At 35.8% G+C, this 20,854-nt stretch overlaps 1 protein-coding gene across 1 annotated transcript; it reads right to left on the reverse strand.

Moving 5' to 3' along the window:
* Nucleotides 1–2,533: 2,533 nt before the first annotated feature.
* Nucleotides 2,534–14,745, reverse strand: LOC125476215. Its single transcript, XM_048582059.1, has 2 exons — nt 14,209–14,745; nt 2,534–3,098 (listed from the first exon to the last, which is right to left on the reverse strand). The coding sequence occupies exons 1-2, from the start codon at nt 14,464–14,466 to the stop codon at nt 2,871–2,873; spliced, it is 486 nt and encodes a 161-aa protein (XP_048438016.1). The 5' UTR covers nt 14,467–14,745; the 3' UTR covers nt 2,534–2,870.
* Between the last annotated feature and the right edge of the window lie 6,109 nt (nt 14,746–20,854).

Below are 20,854 nucleotides of genomic sequence, written 5' to 3' on the forward strand. Positions count from 1 at the left end.
ATCCCATCTTTAGCCTTTAGCTGATAACTTTTGGAAGGTAATGAATCATCACCTATTTACTCATCCATGCCCCTAAAAAGTGCTTTTTGGCTTGTGGTGAGGTGTTCTCTATCGCCCATCACTTCAAACATAAGCGTGTGGCCTATGCCTTTGCTGAAATAACTTCCAATTCCTTTCGGGCCTATCGACTTGCCCGAGCCCAATCTGTTATTTGCATCTTTGGGCCTCCATTATCTTAAAGCCCAAAATCAAATATAAGCCTAAACAATGCTCCCTTTAATCGTTGTCAAGTCTGTTAACCAAGACATTGATAATGAATAAAATTAACTGCATGCTTTAACTCGGGACTTGTGCCATTTACTCAGCCTTTTTCTAATAAACCTTTGCACTAACCCATGATCTCCAACGTTAACTAACTATCCGTTAAATAACCTCCATTTAAATTTCCTCGGCCATCACTTCCCACAAACTCATCTTCTTGAATTTTCAAAATCCTTGAATCCCTTGCTTTCGCAGCTATTTCTTGCCTTAGTTTCAATCACTTCTCACTTCACTTTCTGGAAATCAACCATGGCCCCCAAACTACGCCCTGCATACTAATCTAGAGAGGGGATCGTCAATTTGCGTCGCCGGCTCAAAGACCTTCATCGCCATCGGACTGGCCTGAACCTGTCCATCTTATTCAAAGAGGAAGGGGTACATTCTCTTGGGCCTACTTGGACTGCCCGAGTCCCAGTTGCAGTGGAGAACAACATGCCCGCTACCAATTGGTTTACCTCCAACCTCTACTCCACCTAGGCTGGGATTTCTGCCTCTAAGTGGTCAAATTTTAGGAGGGGTTTCCCTTTTATGAAGGACGAAGCTTGGTCTCAGTGGGTGGGTGGACGAGCTAAAACCCATTTGGAAGCAAAAATGGATGGTGAATGGCATCTACGAGCTCATCATGATGTCGAAGATCACTGTCCCAGTCAAGCATGAGCTTCTGTCAACTGCCTTGCTCTTTTAGAAAAAATGGGACTAACTCCGGCAGATTTGGAGTGGGGTGCCTCTATGCTCAGGAGGTACCCTTGGTTCTCGGACCAATTCTTCCAATATTCCTTTGGGGAGAATGTCAACAGCTCATGCAATGAGAATTTTGTCAGCTGTATCCAACAAAGAGACCTGGTCTAGGGGGTTACAAGTGATAGAGTGGGGGTACAAGTGTGGGCTAGAGGTCTACTACCCAAACTTTTGTGGTAGACAACTTGGATTCAGGTAAGCAATTCAAGTGCCATTCTTTGACTCCTTTCACTATGGGACCTCTTATCATAAAAAATTGTTGAATAGGTGTGAATCAGGTCAACTACTTGCGCCTTAAGTTATTTAGACTTCTTGTTTATCAAAGAATTGTCACAAATGGGTTAAACTTGCATTTTCTTTTTCTTGCCTTGTAAACAAGGACTTTTAATTCATAACATTGTATGTCCAAAATGAAGAGGGTTCAGGGCCCTTCCAACCATTTCCTTGATCAAAGTTTTCTTTAGGTTCATTAATTTACCCATATTTGATTGCAAATGAAACTTTTAAGTGTAAAATAGTTAAATGACTTAAATACATGAAGGAAAATGCATTAAACGACAGATCTACTATATGTAAGTACAAACAAAAGACATTTGGGGAAGATTTAACCTTGTCGGGTAAGGTTGAACTTCTTGCAACCATTTCTTTTTGTGTTTACAAGGGTTTGTATACTGAGAAGGATGAAAAGTAAATAGGTTTTACTAGAGGGAATCGATACTACAACACTAGGGAAGGTAGCAGAGCTTCTAAACTCGACAAAAGATGGCTTTCTAAGGGGAAATACAGCTAAAAATGGCAGAATCTAGACAAAGTGCAGCTTTCTGGGTACGAACTTGTTTGAGAACAGAGCTTGTATGTCTTTTGATTGATTGGTTGAGTGTCCTTGTCTCTGGTGTTCCACTATCATTTTATAGACAATTTGGCTCGACTGTCCCACCTTTAGCCTTTAGCTGATAACTTTCGGAGGGCAATGAGTCATCACTTATTTACTCATCCATGCCCTTGAAAAGTGCTTTTTGGCTAATGGTGAGGTGTTCTATGTCACCCATCACTTCAAACATAGGCATGTGGCCTATGCCTGTGCTGAAATAGCTTCCAATTCCTCTAGGGCCTATCGACTTGCCCAGCAATAGCTTACAATTCCTCTAGGGCATATCGACTTGCCCGAACCCAATCTTCTATTTGCTTTTGCATCTTTGGGCCTCCATTATCACAAAGCCCAGAATCAAATATAAGCCCAAACACCACCCACTCTAACCTACTCCATCAACCCCACTCTATCGCGGCAACTGCCTCTCCTATAGCTGTCGACCATTCTCTCTCTCATTCTCGCTCTTCCAAATGCTCATATTCCATCTCAGGAAACATGAAGTCCCATTAAGAATACGGGAATGCAAATTTGTCATACAGTAAAGGAATGCACGATCTCATATAGTTATGGAACATCATGTTAGTGGAAGTTCCAAGGTAACTCTAACACAACTTTTCCCATCATTTAAATCCTTTTAGTTACACATGTATCCATCAAAAACAAACTTAATCCAATTTCCAGACTATGTCTAAACGTCATTTCCTGTGTGGAAAAGTGGTCCTGCTACAATTTAGTGAACAAATTGGTGTCATCAAACAATACTAACCTTTGATCTCGGTGAGCTCCTATACGCTCGGATATGCATCTCGGAGTTTCCCAACACCATAACACAACTCCATAGTTGAATTTTGTTTGTCGCTTGTCGGTAAAGTTTTCTTCAAGTTGAGCAGCCAAGATGAAGATACATGAGTGGGAGAGGAGGAGAAATTCCAAATTCATGTCAACTTTCTTTTCTGTTTCCTCCTCTTGGGGTTGAAGAATACTCAGAAGTAGAATCAAAGCCTAGGCACTTGAGAAATGCAAGTCTTGCCATCCTGAAATAGTAGCAAGGGTGGAAATATATGTGGGTTGCTGCTGCTGCTGCAGATGCCTCCATTTCTCTTATCTCCTCTCTTCTATTTATTCTACTTGTGCTTGTTACTATCTCCCCTTTTATACTTTCTCCTACCTGCCAAAACCTTACAAACTCAGTTTATTTGTACATATATTACCTAATTTCTAATCCCAGCAGAAGATAAATAAACATGCTTTACTATAACTAGTCAGCAAAAAGATTCATGAACAAAACATTGTGAAATGAAATCTTATTCTAGCCTCATTATTTAAAGCTTGTTTTATTAATCATTTTTTTTTGTTTTTTTGTTTTTAGGACACGTTTAATAACCATTTAGTTGTTAGATTTTAATTTTTTTGAAAATTGAAAATTGAAAACGACCAAATTTGAAAACTGAAAGCCAAATTTTGATAACTAAAAAAATTAGCTTTATGTTTTTGGTTTTTAGGTTTCTTTTCTTCTTCTTCTTTTTTTTTTTTTTTTTTTTTTTTGAAGTTGAAAACTAATAGTAACTACCACACATGTTTTTAGTGTTCATTATTTTTTAAAACTTGTCTAGTAAGTAGTTTAATTCTTCCAAACAAATGAAAACTGAAAACCAGAACCTAAAAATTCAAATTCAAATTTTGAAAACTCAAAAAAATAGCACTTGGTTGTTGCTTTGAAAGTTACCAAACAAATTTTTATTTTAAATAAAAAAAGTGAACAAAAACTGAAAATTAAAAACGAATTTGATTATCAAACAAATCTTAATTTTGTCAATTTTATTCACACTTGTATGTACAAACATAAACGACAAGAAATTTTCTAATAACATTTCAAACTAAAAAAAATACATAATGAAAAAGTTATCTGTGATCGAGGCAATGTAGGAGCAGGAACATGAGCAATGTATCATACCGTTTATTTTCTTTACTGATGTATGTCTAGTGAAATGGACATAGAAGATGAAATGTGAAGGAAAGCTCTATTTTTACTCTCTGCTTTTCCTCCTTTTATGTATACTGAACAATGATACAAATACACCTATGTTGTAAAAGTTGTGGGGTGAATGCCCACATACTTTTAGCAAAAGGTGAGAACACTTTAGAATAGTGATCATGTTGTTGTTGTATGAAGTTTGTCAAAGAACACTCATTTCACCTTTGTAAGTTTTCACGGGAATGGCTCTATTTAAAGAGCACTCCGTGTGTAATCACTACACACTAAAAAAGGAAAAGAACTGAAAGCAATAATATTAGTATCCCTCACTTTCTCTTTTTACCTGCAATCCTTTAGTGTTATAGCTACGAAACTAAATAGTGTGATATTTTGCTCCCGCTTTGCTCTTGTCCCTAGCAAAAGGTATCTATCTAACTTTTGCCTATTTAAAACACATTATCAACACGACTCTCTAACATTATCAACACGACTCTAGCACCATGCTTGCTTCTAGTTCTCAATATAACAATTACTTATATCTTTGATTTCTTGTTTGGTGTAGCTCCCGATTACTAACCCAGTGTTTATTTATGTTCATTTTACTGCAATTTTAGGTGGTGCGGTATAATCACCCACCATGCTCTGCATATTTAAATTTTTCTGCTGCATGAGTGGTACAGTATAATCGCTCATCCTATGCTATATTTTTTCAATGAGAGTGGTGCGATACAATCGCCCTCTTCATTAATCATGTAAATCTTAAGCTTGAAATTTCGAGTGCTTATCATTTTGGCCTGAAGATCAAAATGAAAAATTTGTAAGAACCAGAAGTTCTAACACTACATTCCTCCAGAATACATATTATTGCAAGTTCTTACACATCTCAATTTTCTTTCAGAAAAGAAAATGGTGAACTTGGCAAAGCCTAATTTTGTTGCCCTAGATATTACTAGGAATAACTATCTTACCTGGATAATGGATGCCAAGATCGATCTGGAGGCAGGGAATCTTAGAGAAACCATCAAGGAGGAAAACAGTGCATCCTCTCAAGATCGAGCGAATGCTATGATCTTTATCTGTCGCCACCTTGATGAAGGACTGAAGAGCGAGTACCTAACAGTTGAAGATCCATTAGCCATCTAGAAAGCATTGAGAAATAGATACAATCCACCAGAAAACAGGATTATTCCAAGGGCTCATTATGAGTGAACACACCTAAGGATCCAGGATTTCAAGTCAGTGGCTGAGTACAATTCTGCAATGTTCAGAATTAGCTCTCAAATGAAACTTTGTGGGGAGACCATCACTGAGGAAGATATGTTGGAAAAGACTTTCATCACCTTTCATGCTTCCAACGTGCTCATACAACTGCAATATAAAAAACAAGGCTTTACTGAGTACAACGAGTTGATATTAGTGCTCCTTGTGGCTAAACAAAACAATGAGCTTCTGATGAAAAATCATCAGTTTCGACTTACTGGAATGGCACCATTCCCAGAAGCGAATGTTGTTTCCCTCGAAGTGAATACCACATCCTCTCGTGGCAATAATTACAAACTAGGGCGTTGCCACAAGCGAGGCCGATGGAATAAAAAATGCAAGAATCATGGTGTCCAGTTTTATAACTAAGGTCCAAGGCATAATTCAGACCCGAGCTTCAAGAAAGTAAATCTCCATAAAGGTAAAGCTCATATGAATAACACTCTTAGAAATCCTGAAGGAGTTTTCCATAGGTGTGGTGGCAATGGACACTGGCCGCGTATTTGTCGTACCCTAAAACATCTGGTGGACCTGTATCAAGGCTCCCTCAAGGAGAAGGGTGTCGAAACCAATCTCCTCGACCAGGCTAAACTAATGAATACACATCATCCAGTGTTTAATTTATCAAGACAATTGAACACAACCCATCTAGATGTCTCAAGCTTCATTATCGAAAGAGAATGAAATGTATCGGTCCGATTGAATGATTTCTGTTTGATATGCTTTTATTATTTGAACTTCTAGTTTAAAGCTCGCATTTCAATTCAATAAAAGTGGCATTTCAATTTCCTTTTATTATAAATAAACCGTTTTTAACTGTGATTCCTTTACTTAGAGAGCATGGTTGAAAACTATGGTTATTCTCAAAACAAGAGCAATGGCGGAGATATTTATCTTGCAGACAGCGCAACCACACATACAATACTTCGAGATCGAAAATCTTTCTCAAGCTTAATGCATACAAAAGTAAAGGTAACAACAATATCAGGCCAATCAGATGTAATTGAAGGCTTAGGAAAAGCTCAGATCATGTTACCAAATGGAACAACATTGTCCATACAAAATGCGTTATACATTACTCGATCTACTTGAAATTTGTTGAGTTTTAAAGACATACATTTAAATGGATACCACATTGAAACCAAAAGTGCAAAAAATGTGAAATATTTATGCATTACCTCCAATGATACCATAAGCGTACACTGGAGAAGTTGTGTGGCTTATCGAGTGGATTGAATTATACATACATATCTAATGCATAGATATTCCACATTTTCTGCACTTTTCGTTTCAATGTGGTATCCATTTAAACGTATGTCTTTAAAACTCAACAAATTTTGATTAGATCGAGTTGCGTACAACGCATTTTGTATGGACAATATTGTTCCATTTGGTAACATGATCTGGACTTTTCCTCTCCTGTTTTGAGAATAACCATAGTTTTTACCCATGCTCTCTGAGTAAGGGAATCACAGTTAAAAATAGTTTATTCATTTAAACAGTTTCACCACCGAGGCATCTTAATAATAAAAGGAAATTGAAATGCCACTTTTATTGAATTGAAATGCGAGCTTTAAACTACAAGTTCAGAAATAAGAGTACATCAAATAGAAATAATTCAATCGGATCGATACATTTCATTCCATCTTTCCACAATGAAGTCTGAGACATCTAGGTGGGTTGTGTTCAATTGCCCTGATAAATCGAACACTGGATCAGGTATATCCATAGGTGTAGCCTTGTCGAGGAAATTGGTTTCGACACCCTTCTCCTTGAGGGAGGCTTGATACAGGTCCACCAGATGTTTTGGGGTACGACAGGTACGCGCCCAATGTCCATTGCCGGCATATCTATGGCAAACTCTTTCAAGATTTCTAAGAGTATTATTCATATGATATTTACCTTTGTGGCGATTTGCATTTTTGAAGCTCGGCCCTGAATTATGCCTTGGCACCTGGTTGTAAAAATGGACACTATGATTCTTGCCTTTCTCATTCCACCGGCCTCACTTGTGGCCACAGTCGTCATTTGTAATTATTGCCACGAGAGGATGTGCTGTTCACTTCGAGGGAAGCATCATTCACTTCTGGGAATAGTGTCGATCCAGTAGGTCGAGACTAATGATTTTTCATCAAAAGCTCATTGTTCAGCTACAAGGAGCACCGATATCAGCTGGTTGTACTCAGTAAAGCCATGCTCTCTATACTTCTGCTGCGTGAGCACGCATGAAAGGTGCTGAAAGTCTTTTACAGAATATCTTCCTCAGTGATGGTTGCCCCACAAAGCTTCATCTGGGAGCTAATTCTAAACATCGTAGAATTATACTCAACCACCGACTTGAAATCCTGGATCCTTAGGTGTGTCCACTCATAACGAGCCCTTGGAAGAATCACCATTTTCTGGTGATTGTATCTATTTCTCAATGCCTTCCAGAGGGCTAATAGATCTTCAACCATTAAGTACTCGCTCTTCAGTCCTTCATCAAAGTGGCGATGGATATAGATCATAGCCTTCACCTGATCTTGAGAGGATGCATTGTTTTCCTCCTTAATGGTTTCTCCAATATTCCCTGCCTCCAGATGGATCCTGACATCCACTACCCAGGTAAGGTGGTTATTCCCAGTAATATTCAAGGCAACAAAATCCAACTTTGCCAAGTTCACCATTTTCTTTCCTGAAAGAAAAATGAGATGTGTAACAACTTGCAATAATATGTCTTCTGGAGGAATGTAGTGTTCAAACTTCTGGTTCTTACAAATTTTTCATTTTGATATTCAGGCCAAAATGATAAACACTCGAAACTTCAAGCTCGAGATTTACATGATTAATGAGGAGGGCGATTGTACCGCACCACTCTCATTGAAACAATATAGCATAGGATGGGTGATTATATCGTACCCCTCAAGCAGTAGGATAATTTACATATGCAGAGCAGGGTGGACGATTATACCGCACCACATAAAATTGCAATAAAATTAAATTTGCAGGTCAAGATGGGCGATAATACCGTACCATCTTCGATTACAGTAAAATTAACATAAATAAACACTTGGTTAGTAATCTGGAGCTACACCAAACAAGAAATCAAATATATAAGTGATTGTTATATTAAGAACTAGAAGCAGGCATGGTGCTAGTAGTTCTTCTCGAGGATACATTAAGCAAGTGAGGCATCCGAGGAAAAAGAACAGGAAAATTCTTGAAGGAGGCATTTTTCGGCGAAGGGAGATGAGAACTGGTTAAAGTTAGAAAGTCGTGCTGATAACGTGTTATAAATATACAAAGGTTATAGATATAACCTTTACTATGGACAGGAGCAAAGCGGGTGCAAAATATCACACTATTTAGTTTCGTAAGTATAACACAAAATGATTGCAGGTAAAAAGAAGTGAGGGATATTATTATTATTACTTTCAGTTCTTTTCCTTTTGTAGTGTGTAGTGATCACACACGAAATGCTCTCTAAATAGAGCCACTAAAACTTACAAATGTGAAATGAGTATTCTTTGACAAACTTCATACAACAACATGATCACTATTCTAAAGTCTTATCACCTTTTGCCAAAAGCATGTGAGCATTCACCCCACAACTTTTACAACAAATAAAACTTTTTTTAATATATTTTTACAAACGATATTATTAACACTAAGACCATCTCTGATCTTTGGATTAAAACCTAAAATTTTGAGCCCTAAAAATTTAGGTTTTAACTCATAAACAGTTTTTCTACTCTAACCCTTTGGGTTAAATTTTTAGCCCTAGGTTATTAAAGACGAATTTAGGATAATTTTTTTTAAATTAATTTTTTTTTAAATATGTAGACTATTCTAAATTGATTTTATGTTAACCTAAAATATTTTAAATTCCAATAAGTATTGAAAAATCACTAATCGACACATGAAACTCATGAAATACTATGCAAGAATATGAAACACATGATACAAATGTGTAAACACAAAACACATATTAGAGATGTATAACACACCAAAAGCATACCAAATACATCCAAAACACAAACCTACACACATGAAACACAAACCTTTAACCATCCTCTATACAAGCATAGATTGAATATTTATCACACAATATATTCATCAATCATCCATCTTTCTTAGTGTTTCTGTTTCCTCAAAATCATCCAACTTTCATAGTGTTTTTGTATCCTCAAAATCATCAAATTCTCATCAATGGGTTATAGAATAAGGCGTAGATTGGCAATGCAGATGGCACAATAACAAGCAAACGTTGGCAGCTGGTCAAGCAAAAAATAGTCAATTTTGCAAACTCACTTATGCAACTTGGGCACCATGCCAAATCTAGCTATCGTAGTTTTGTCACGGGCCCTTCATTTGCGCAGCGTGATAGAGAAGAGTGTCATGACGAGATGATAAAAGACTACTTCTTCGAACATCTGAGGTATCATCCTCATGATTTTCAGAATCGGTATTTGATGAGGATAGACCTTTTTGAAAGCATCATCAATGTAGTTGTCCATCATGACCACTACTTTGCAAGAAAGATAGATGTTGTAGGCCGATAAAGTCTATCACCTCATCAGAAACTCACATCTGCATTTCGGATGCTAGCTAATGAGTGCTATGCAAACTTACTGAAGAATATTGTCGACTTGCGGAAAGCACTGCTATTGAGAACCTTAAGCGCTTCTATAAAGCAATTGAAGCCATATATAGACAAACATACCTCTGCAATCAAATTGTGAAGATTTGAAGAGGCTTCTACGCAAGGCGGACTAAAAAGGCTTTCTAGTATGATAGGAAGCCTCGATTGTATGCTGAGAGTGGAAGAATTGTCCTACTTCTTGGGCTGGCCAATTCAAATGCCATCACAACAAGTCAACCATCATGGTCAAGGTTGTGGCGTTTTACAACACTTGGATTTGGCAAGCCTTGTTAGGCGCTCTTGGATTAAACAACGATATCAACGTTCTTTGGTCTTCTCCTCTGTTGATGATGTTGTCAATGGATTGGCACCAGAATAGAGTTATAAGGTAAAATGCATGAGCTCGGTTACTACTTAACTGATGGTATTGATCTCAGTTGGTCTACATTTATGAAAAGTTATTCTCATTCCGGTAGTGCAAAGAAAAAATTATTTTCGTAGAAACAAGTCTTACGGGAAAGATGTGGAAAGAACATTTGAGATCCTACATGCATGATAAGCCATTGTTAGAGGGCTTGCACGCTTGTGGAATGTGGAAGACCTCCATTCAATCATGACGACGTGCATAATTTTGCACAACATGATTGTTAAAGATGAGTAAGTAGAAATTGAAGAAGATTCTAACGAAGATGTGGATGTCGACCACCCAACATATGCGAGAGCTATAGTAAAAGATGTTGAATATCTCGTTGCAACCACATATGACACCCGACATGATAGAATTCAATCTCCTCAAGTTCATGACACACTCTGAAATGATTTGATTGAGCATATATGGCACCATGAAAGAGAATGGTGATGATGTACTACTTCTTGTAATAAATTTAAGTGTGCTAGTGTGATTGTTTTGTTGTAATAAATTTAAGTGTGCTAGTGTGGTTGTTTTTTATTTAAGTGTACTAGTATATTTGTATTTCCTTGTACTAAATTTAACTGTGCTAGTATGTTGGTAATAATTTTAAGTGTGCTAGTACGTTGGTAATAATTTTAAGTGAGTAATGTATACAACAATGTGCCATCAAGTCTGTGTCTAGTACATTGGTAATAATTATTGAAGACCCTTGAATTACTTAAGGCATCTAGTGCACAGCAATGTGCGCAACAATGCATACACCAATTATTGAAGGCATCTAGAATAAACCACAAAATAGCAATTAATTATTATTGTATTAATAAGTCATAAAACAACAATTAATAAGTCTTTTGTTTAGTACGTTGGTGAATATTATTATGATCACTTCTTGTTGTATTAAGTTTGATGTATTTTAATAATTATCGTTTGTATTAATGTTATGTAATTTATTAATTATCATTTGCATTAAGTTTATGTAGTTTATTAATTATCATTTGTGTTAGTTTATGTAGTTTATTAATGATCGTTTGTATTAATTTTATGTAATATTGTTGCTATTAATTTTGATTTATTCTTTCAAGATCCATTTTGTGCTATTAATTGTGCTACTTTATAAATGTGCTAATTGTGATAATTGCTAATTATTGTCTCTATCAATTATGCATTTTTGTTGTTTAATTGATGTTTTATAGCTTATTAATACAACAATAATTAACTGTTGTTTTATGGCTTATTCTAGATGCCTTTAACAATTGTTGTACACATTGATGCGCGCTAAATGTCCTCAATATTTCAAAGGCCTTCAATAATTATTACTAATGTCACATTCTATACACATGTACTCGCTTAAAAATTTTACCAACGTACTAGCACACTTCAAATTATTACCAACATAGCACACTTAAATTTATTCCAAGGAAATACCAACATACTAGCACACTTAAATTTATTACAAGAAAACAACCACACTAACACACTTAAATTTATTAAAAGAAAACAACTACACTAGTACACTTTATTACAAGCAATAGTCTTTCATCACCGTTCTCCTTCTCGATGCCATATATTGCACAACTAAATCCTTTCAGAGTGTGTCATGAACTTAAGAAGCTTGAATTCTAATTAGACGTCTCTTATACTCACTCAATATAACTCTATCATGTCGGATCTCATATGTGGTTGTAGTGAGATATTCAACATCTATAGTCATAGCTCTCGAATATGTTGGTTGGTCGACATCCACATCTTCGTCAAAATCTTCTTCAATTTCTACATACTCATCTTCAACAATCATGTTGTGCAAAATTATGCATGTCACCATGATTAAATGGAGGTGTTCCACACTCCACCACAGTGCAGACCCTCCAACAATGGCCCATCGAGTTTGTAAGATCTTGAACACTCCCTCCACATCTTTCCTGTAAGACTCTTGTTTTTGCGAAAATAATTTCTTCATTGCACTATCGGGATTAGGATAACTTTGCACACAGTTAAACAAGATAAATATCATCACTTCAGTAATAACCTAGCTCATGTCTATTACCATTTACCTTGTACCTCCATTGCAGTGCCCATCCATTGACAGCATCATCAACAGAAGAGAAGACCAAAGAATGTTGATATCGTTGTTTGATTACGGAGCGCCGAATAATGCATGCCAAATCCGAGTGTTGTAAGAGGCCACAACCTCAAACATGATGGTTGGCTTATTGTGATGAGCCTTGAATTGGTCAACCCAAGCAGTAGGACAATTCTTCCACTCCCAATGCATACAACTGAGACTTCTTATCATGCCAAGGAAGCCTATTTTGCCCTTGCATATAAGCATCTTCAAGTCTTCATGATTTGGCTTTCAGAGGTATATGTGTCCATATATGGTGTCAATTGCCTTATAAAAGCACTTGAGGCTCTCAATAATAGTGTCATTTGCAAGTCGACAATATTTACAATTGAGTTTGCAAAGCACTCATTGGCTAGCATTCGAAATGCATATGTGAGCTTTTGATGATGTGATAAATTTTGTCGGCCTACGACATCTATCTTCCTTGCAAAGTAGAGTCTAGATGGACAAATGTTTTCAAGATGCTTTCAAAAAGGTCTCTCCTCATCGGATACCGCCTCCGAAAATCATGAAGAGGATATCTAAGACGTTCGATGAAATAATGTTTCATCATCCAGTCATGACACTTTTCTCTATCATTTGAATAAACGAACAGCCCAACATAGAACCACGATAGCTAGATTTGGCATAGTGCCCATATAGTATAAGTGAGTTTGCAAATTCGGCTTCTTCATTGTTCATTTCTACTTCGCTAGATGCAACGTTTGCTTGGTATTGTGTCATCTCCATTGCTAAGCTACACCTTTTATCATCCATTGATGAAATATTGAAGAATTTGAGGAAACAAAAACCTTATGTTGGTGAATATGGTGTGTGATAGTTAGATATTCAACCTATGTTTATATAGAGGATAATTGAAAATTTGTGTTTTATGTATATAGGTTTGTGTTTCATGTGTTTCGTATGTATTTGGTATGTGTTTCGTGTGTTTCGTGTGTTTGGTTTGTTATATATCTGTATCATGTGTTTTGCAGTGTTTTGTATGTATTTTGTGTGTTTCATATGCATTTCATGTGTTTTATATATGTTTCATGTGTTTTGTTTTTATACATTTATATCACGTGTTCCGTATTCTTCTATAGTGTTTCATGAGTTTTATATGTCAGTTTAATGATTTTTCAATATTTATCGAAATTTAAATATTTTTAGGTTAAAATGTTCATAAAACTAATTTATAATAGTTGACATATTTTTTTTTAAAGTTATTAAAAAAAAAACCTAAATTCATGTTTTACTAATATAGGGCTAAAAAAATTTAGGATTGGAACAAAAAAGCTGTTTTTATATTAAAACCTAAATTTTATAGGTAAAAAATGTTAAGTTTTAACCCAAAGGCTATAAATGCACTAATAAAACTTATTATAAACAGTAATAAGAGCAAGTTTTTCAACATATATAAAGTTTTATTAGTAAAGCGACCGTGAACCTGTCCCAGCGATACCCCAAAAAAAAAAAAAAAAAACAGTAATAAGAGCAAGTTTTTCAACATATATAAAGTTTTATTAGTAAAGCGACCATGAACCTGTCCCAGCGATACCCAAAAAAAAAAAAAGGGGGAAACTAAATTATGACTGATTGTACAACTAATTAGTAATTATGAGCTTAGACTAATCAGTACAAAAGAAGGAAGCAGTACAAGTGATTAGGAATCACTCCATGATCAGGGATCTTTTCTTTCTTTTTCCTAACATCCTTTTTTTCACATTGGAAGGGATGGGCAAAAGCATCTTTCATGCAATGAATTATTTAGTTATATTTTTAACATTTTCCTAGCCGCCAAAGGCATCAAAACAGAGGATGAAATTGATAGGCCAAAAAGAAAAATAACATAGAAGAGTAATTAAGGAAACCAGAGAAGTCAAACTCAGGGAAGATCCAGATTTCATACCTGGGTATTGTGCAGGCGGTTGGTGAAAAGTGTGTTGGAGGTGGCCGTGCCATCAGAAACTATGCGGCTGGCGGAAGATGAAGGTTTGGTGGTGGTGGTGGTGGTGGTGATGGTGATGTCACCATCGGAGAAATCTACGACTAGTAAATTGAAGTAGTAGAGAAGGATGATGAGGAGGACCATCACCATCACCTGGATCCATACCAGCCATGGGATTCTGTAGCTTTCTATTGTAAATTCATCCCCAAAATTGTACATATTCAAATATTTGACCCGCTGGAAGTATAACAATACAAATTAACTGCACAAGAACAAGATGTGCAGAGAGAGAGAGAGAGAGGTTGCAGTCTTGCAGAGCAAATCAGAAATTCTTGCAGAAATAAAAAAGAGTAAGGTGAGAAATTGGTTTCTTTTAGAGAGAGAGAGAGAGAGAGAAAGAGAGAGAGAGAGAGAGAGTATGAGTAAAGAAATGGATAGTGAAAAGGCATTACCGTATTTACGAAGGTGCAGCTGAGAAGGTTAACTGATGATGTCCTGGCAACCTCCAACTGACGCGCGTAAGAAAACGGTGGTTTCAATTTTCAACGAGTGCAATTTAGAGGAATGCTAAATACTTTTATTTGCCTTTTCTATTTATTTGTTGTCATATATACTCTATTATTACTTAAAATTTAATATTTAATGTGTCAAAAAAAAATTAATTGATTTTCACAAATGTCCCCATTAGCTTATCAACTTTTTTGTTTAACAAACAATATCATCTATAATAAGAAAGAGCAGGTAGGTTTAGCCTCACAATAGAGTAGCAATAATATAGTTCAAATTCGCATTTTGCGAAAATTGAACCTAAACTTCTCATTTACAAATAAAGAGAAATACAACTAAATTATAGTATTAAACCATTGACCTACTAATTTTTAATTTACACTAAATACTTTTATATTAATTAGCTTTTGTATTTGAATTTAAACCAACAAAACCCTCCCACTAGGCACCATCTACCTCCCACCCACACCTCCCTTCTCAAAGCCCCCATTTAATCTAGACCTAGCAAACGGATCATGTTTGTTGCGTTCGTATCGTTTTATGTTATACCAGTTATCTTAATAGATCGTGTCGTGGCAAACCCGTTATCTTAACATATTTTTAACAAATGATCTGATACAACCGACTCGTTAATGGGTCATGTCATTTCATCGAGTTAATAGGTCATGTAAGAAATTTCCATCCCTAATCTCTAGACCTGGCAAACGGGTTGTGTTGTTAAGTGTCATACCTGTTATCTTAATAGCTTCCGAACAGATGACCCATTAACGACCCAACTCATTAACTGTAGAGTTGACGAAAAGACTTTTCATCCAAAACCGACCAAATACGTACTAAAAAATAAAAAAAACCGCAAATACCAAAACATTCGGTACATATATCAGTATAAAATATTTGTTAGTCGTACATGGATGGTCCGCATTGGGTGACAATACTATTATGTGTTTGCCTATGGTCATGCCTAGTTAATCAGCATTTGGGGACCATACACATTCTTACGGGTGACTCCATACCTAGTTAATCTGTATCGGGGGGTCATTGCCTACCTTGTTACATTATCCCCATAAGTGGTCCGCCTGGTTAATCCGCATTGGGAAACCACATTATTGAAGGCATGTTTATGGTCACGTTTGGTTAATCTGCATTAGGGAACCATACAAACTCTAGGGATAGTCCCGCCTTGTTAATTCGTATTGGGAGACCACGCGCACCCTAAGGGTGATTCTGCCTGGTTTATCTGCATTAGGGGTCATTACCTACTCAGTTTACTTCCATAGGTGGTCTTGCCTGGTTAATCCAAATTGGGGGACCACCAAGGTTCTAAAATAGCTAGGCGCTAGTTGAGCGGCGGACAGGGGCCTAGCGCCTACGGGGCTAGGCCAGGCCTAGGTAGATATATGTAAATAAATAAGTGTCTATTTACACTTATAAAAAAAAAACTATACTTGTATGGATAATAAAAGAATAAGAAAATGCAAAAATAGAAGTAGAAGAATACACAAATTATATACATCCAAAAAGTTCAATATTTAAAAAACAGTAAGCATATAATCATAATGAGGAGGATTTGGATGATAAACTAAATTCTTCTTGTTCATGAATCATGATCCTTGTATGGGATTAGACATAGACTAAATTATTTAACCTTGTTGTATCTAGTTTATTTCTTTTCTTTGTATGTATCCCCTATAAAATGCTCCAATTTGTTTCACTCTTGGATGAACTTGTTGTAAATCCATCATTTGCAAATTAGGTACACCATTTCCATAAGTATACCACCATGAAACCAAAAAAGAAAAAAGCACACAATTAATAAAAAAAATATAAAAAAATAAAAAAATCGCTTAGGCTCTGCCTAGCTCTCCACCTAGGTGGTCGCCTAGCTTCCAACCAATTTTTACAAACGCCTTGCCCAAAATCGAGGCGGGGCTCTACCGCCCAACACCTAGGCGGCCGCCTAGGCCGATTTTTAGAACAATGGGGACCACACTATTATATGCTTATGGTTCCGCCTGGTTAATCTGCATTGGGGGGTCACTGTCTTCTTGGTCACATTATATTCATAGATGGTTCTGCCTAGTTAATCTGCATTGGAGGACCACGCTATCAGATTGATGTCTATGGCTCCACCTAGTTAATCCGCATTGGAGAACCATACGCGTTCTGGGGTTTCATTGAGTGGTGCGGAAACCCTCTTTCCATATGATTCCATTAAGTTGTTCTGGAACTAGATCTCTAGAAATCTTTATGGTTCCTTTGTATCGCTCTAACTCTAATTTTCAACATGTTTATGAACGAAAGAATTGAGAATCTTTGTGAATAAAATTAGAAATGACGATGAACATCTGGATTACTTTGAGATTTTCAATTAGTTTATTTATTAATTTTATAAACCATGGTTTTATAATGATGTTGATTGGTTGGTTGATTAGTATAATTAAAGATTAATATTGTGCATCATTGTTTCATGGAAATATTATATGATGTTGATTATGGTTTGTTGATGGATAATAGGGGTGATCTGTAAGTCTGATGAAGTGATGATTCTGATTCTCATGATTCCTTGTGTAGTTTAGAATTCAGTGTTTTATGCTCTTCGAGTTCCATCGAGTGATTCGGGAATTTTATGTTATCTGCTAAGAAGTAGCATGCAAAATGTCAAAGTTTAACAAAGGACAAACTACGAATGGCTTGATCCTGTTCTAGGGTACATAGGCAATCTAACATAGAGGTTAGATGCAGTCATAAAGTAAACGAAAGGTTATTCCGCTATTGGACCTTGAACGGTGTCTTGTTCATGCCTCGGAGGCGAGGCATGATAGATTTACATGTACGAGGTGACTCTTGGAAAATTTCTCTCATACCATAGAAAAAACTTAAATGAATTGGTAATGAAGAAGGAGCACTACAACTAAGAATCAACTAAAGCATGACAAGTGGATAAATAAGGGGGTTTTCCTCCTCTTATTGAGCTATTGAAGGGTTTTTGTCTAAAACTTATGGTCATTGATGTGTTTTCTTATTACTAAAATGTTTATTAGCTAATGGACATAGTGTTTCGTTAAAACACTAAAAACATGTTTACTTGCAAGGAATGTGTATCATTCTTATTCATGTTTACTAAGAGGAATAAGTATTGTTTCCTTGCGTGTGTTTACTAAGATCTAAAGAATGATTTATTCAAAAAGGAAAATATTTGTGATACCATCTTTTCAGCCCACATTTACAAATCTTAAGTGGCATATTAATATGGCATGCCAAGTCAATAAGTGCAATGAAGTGGATTTTATTGTTTTTAATCTCCTAATTAAAAACAGAGATTAATTACTAATAAATTAATAATTTTTTTTAACAAACAATATTATATACACTAAGGAGATGGGTGAACTTAGCCTCATACTGGGTTAGCAATAATGTGGTTTAAATTTGTCTTTAGCGAGAATTGAATCTAAGGTCTTTCACTTTCAAATAAAGAATAATACCCACTTAGTACAAGAATACCACTAGTACTAAGTGGCCGAAAAAATTAACAATTAGTTGAACTGAAAATAAACAACCTACAGCCACCACTTCACCCATCCACCCCAACTTCGTCAGCCAAACACCCCTATGCCTCCAAAGCTCCTCCCACCCACTCTAACCTACTCCATCATCAACCCCACTCCGCCGCCAGCAACTGCCTCTCCTATAGCCGCCAACCCCTCTCTCTCTCTTCCAGATGCTCAAATTCTGTTTCAGGAAACTTCAAGTCCCATTAACAATACCGGAATGCGCATTTGTCATACAGTAATGGAATGCACGATCTCATATGGTAATGGAATGCGCATTTAACTAAGGACCAGGTCTGCTTAAATTTCTTCACGTGTATACACAAATGCCAAGTCACGATGCATCTAATTGGAGAAGATTAAGTTATCTGGTAGCACAATCTGGATTAAAATTAGCTAAACATCATGTTAATGGAGGCTCAAAAGTAACTCCAGCACAAATGTTCCCATCGTTTAAATCCTTTTAGTTACACATGTATCCGTCAAAAACAAACTTAATCCAATTTCCAGACTATGTCTAAATGTTCTTGCATGCTCGTCAAGTGGGCCTGTAATTTACTCAATACCATTTTCAATCCATGTGGTATTTTACAGTTTAGTGAACAAATTGGTGACATCAAACGATACTAACCTTTGATCTCAATGAGCTCCTACATGCTCGGATATACATCTCGAAATTTCCCAACACTGTAATAGAACTCCATAGTTTAATTCTATCTGTGGTTTGTTGATAAAATTTTCTTCGAGTTGAGGAGACGAGGAATATACATGAGTGGGAGAGGCGAAGAAATTCCAAATTCATGTCAACTTTCTTTTCTCTTTCCGCTTTGTGGGGTTGAAGAATACTCAGAAGTAGAATCAAAGCCTAGGCACTTGAGAAATGCAAGTGTTGCCAGCCTGAAATAGTAGCAGGGGTGGAAATATATGTGGGTTGCTGCTGCTGCTGCAGATGCCTCCATTTCTCCTGTCTCCTCTCTTCTCATGATTCTACTTGTGCTTGTTACTATCTCCCCTTTTATACTTTCTCCTACCTGCCAAAATCTTACCAACTCAGATTATATGTACATATATTACCTAATTTCTAATCCCAATAGAAGCTATTAGAATAAGAATAAGGCTAGGGAGACCAAATTTTTATAATCCAATCATCAACATTCACATCATTTGGTTTACAAAATTCGATTTAGAAATTTGGTCTCCCTAACTTACCCCTAAAATAAATATGCTTTACCATAACTAGTGAGCAAAAAGATTCATGAACAAAACATTGTGAAATGGAATCTCATTCATTTTTGCTTAATTATTTCTTCTTCTTCTTCTTCTTTTTTTCTTTTATGTGGGGGATGTTTGATAACAATTTAGTTTGTAGATTTCATTTTTTTTTTTAAACTGAAAATTGAAAACCACCAAAACCTGAAAACTGAAAGCTAAATTTTGATAACGAAGAAAAGTAGCCTTATGTTTTTGGCTTTTGGTTTTTATTTACTTTTTTTTAAGTTTGAAAATTAAAAGTAACTATCACACATGTTTTTCGTTTTTAAAGAAAGAAAACAACAGCAAAAAATTGAAAACAAGATGGTTATATAACGACCACTTAAACTTTCATTTTCATTATTTTTAAAACTTGTCCAATAAGTATTTTCAGTTTTCCAAAAAAATGAAAACTGAAAACCAAAAACTAAAAATTGAAATTCAACTTTTGAAACTCAAACAATAGCATTTGGTTGTTGGTTTGAAAGTAGCTACCGAACAAATTTTTATTTAAATAAAAAAAATGTGAACAAAAATTGAAAACTAAAGCAAATTAGTTATCAAACAAATCTTAATTTTGACAATTTTATTAACAGTTATATGCATACACGTAAACGACAAGAAATTTTCTAATAACATTTCAAACTAAAAAAATACATAATTGAAAAAGTTTTATGTGACCAAGGTGATGCAGGAGCAGGAATTTGATATCTAAAACTGAAAACTCCAAACAAGTTTTTTTTTTAATTTTATTTTATGTTGTGTATGGTGTGAATGCCCATTAGAAAGGTGAACAGCCAAGTTTGGTCAAGAAAGAGAAGTCAAAGCCACATGGCTTAAATACTGAAATTTGGTTTTTACCATTTGATATATAAATTTTCCGTCGGGTGAAAAACCACTATACATGGAGGTGTCTTTGTATCATTTTTTAGTACACAAAATATGAGGAAAAGCTGAGAATAAAAATCTATTTTTGTTATAAATAGATAAAAGTGTGAGAGAGATAATCTTTACTAGGGATAGATGTGGAACGGGTATAAAATATCATTAATTTTTTTTTTAATTGTATCACATAAAGGATGTAGGTAAAGAAAGGGGAGGGATATAGGTATTATTATTTTTCACTCTCTGGTGTGTTGTGATGAGGTTATAAACATACCTCTATTTATAGGAATTTTCAACCGACACATCCTTACATGCATGGAGAAAAAACTTACCATGCTAGAACTTTTACCTGAGATTTTTAAAGGTTGCCACCAAAAGTCTAACGTGGTTTGCTACCTTACAAAATTACCTATGTG

Source organism: the organism of the source record quoted next, unplaced genomic scaffold (genome assembly GCF_019419815.1).
Source record: "Pyrus x bretschneideri cultivar Hongxiangsu unplaced genomic scaffold, Pyrus_bretschneideri_v1 Contig18, whole genome shotgun sequence".
Lineage (NCBI taxonomy): Eukaryota > Viridiplantae > Streptophyta > Magnoliopsida > Rosales > Rosaceae > Pyrus > Pyrus x bretschneideri.

What these genes read in the sequence shown, in the direction of transcription:
- LOC125476215 (XM_048582059.1), bottom strand. Translation starts at nt 14,466, where the DNA reads ATGTACAATTTTGGGGATGAATTTACAATAGAAAGCTACAGAATCCCA. An exon ending in ACCGCCTGCACAATACCCAG is followed by an intron (nt 3,099 to 14,208) that starts GTATGAAATCTG and finishes AGGTTTTGGCAG; the next exon opens with GTAGGAGAAAGTATAAAAGG.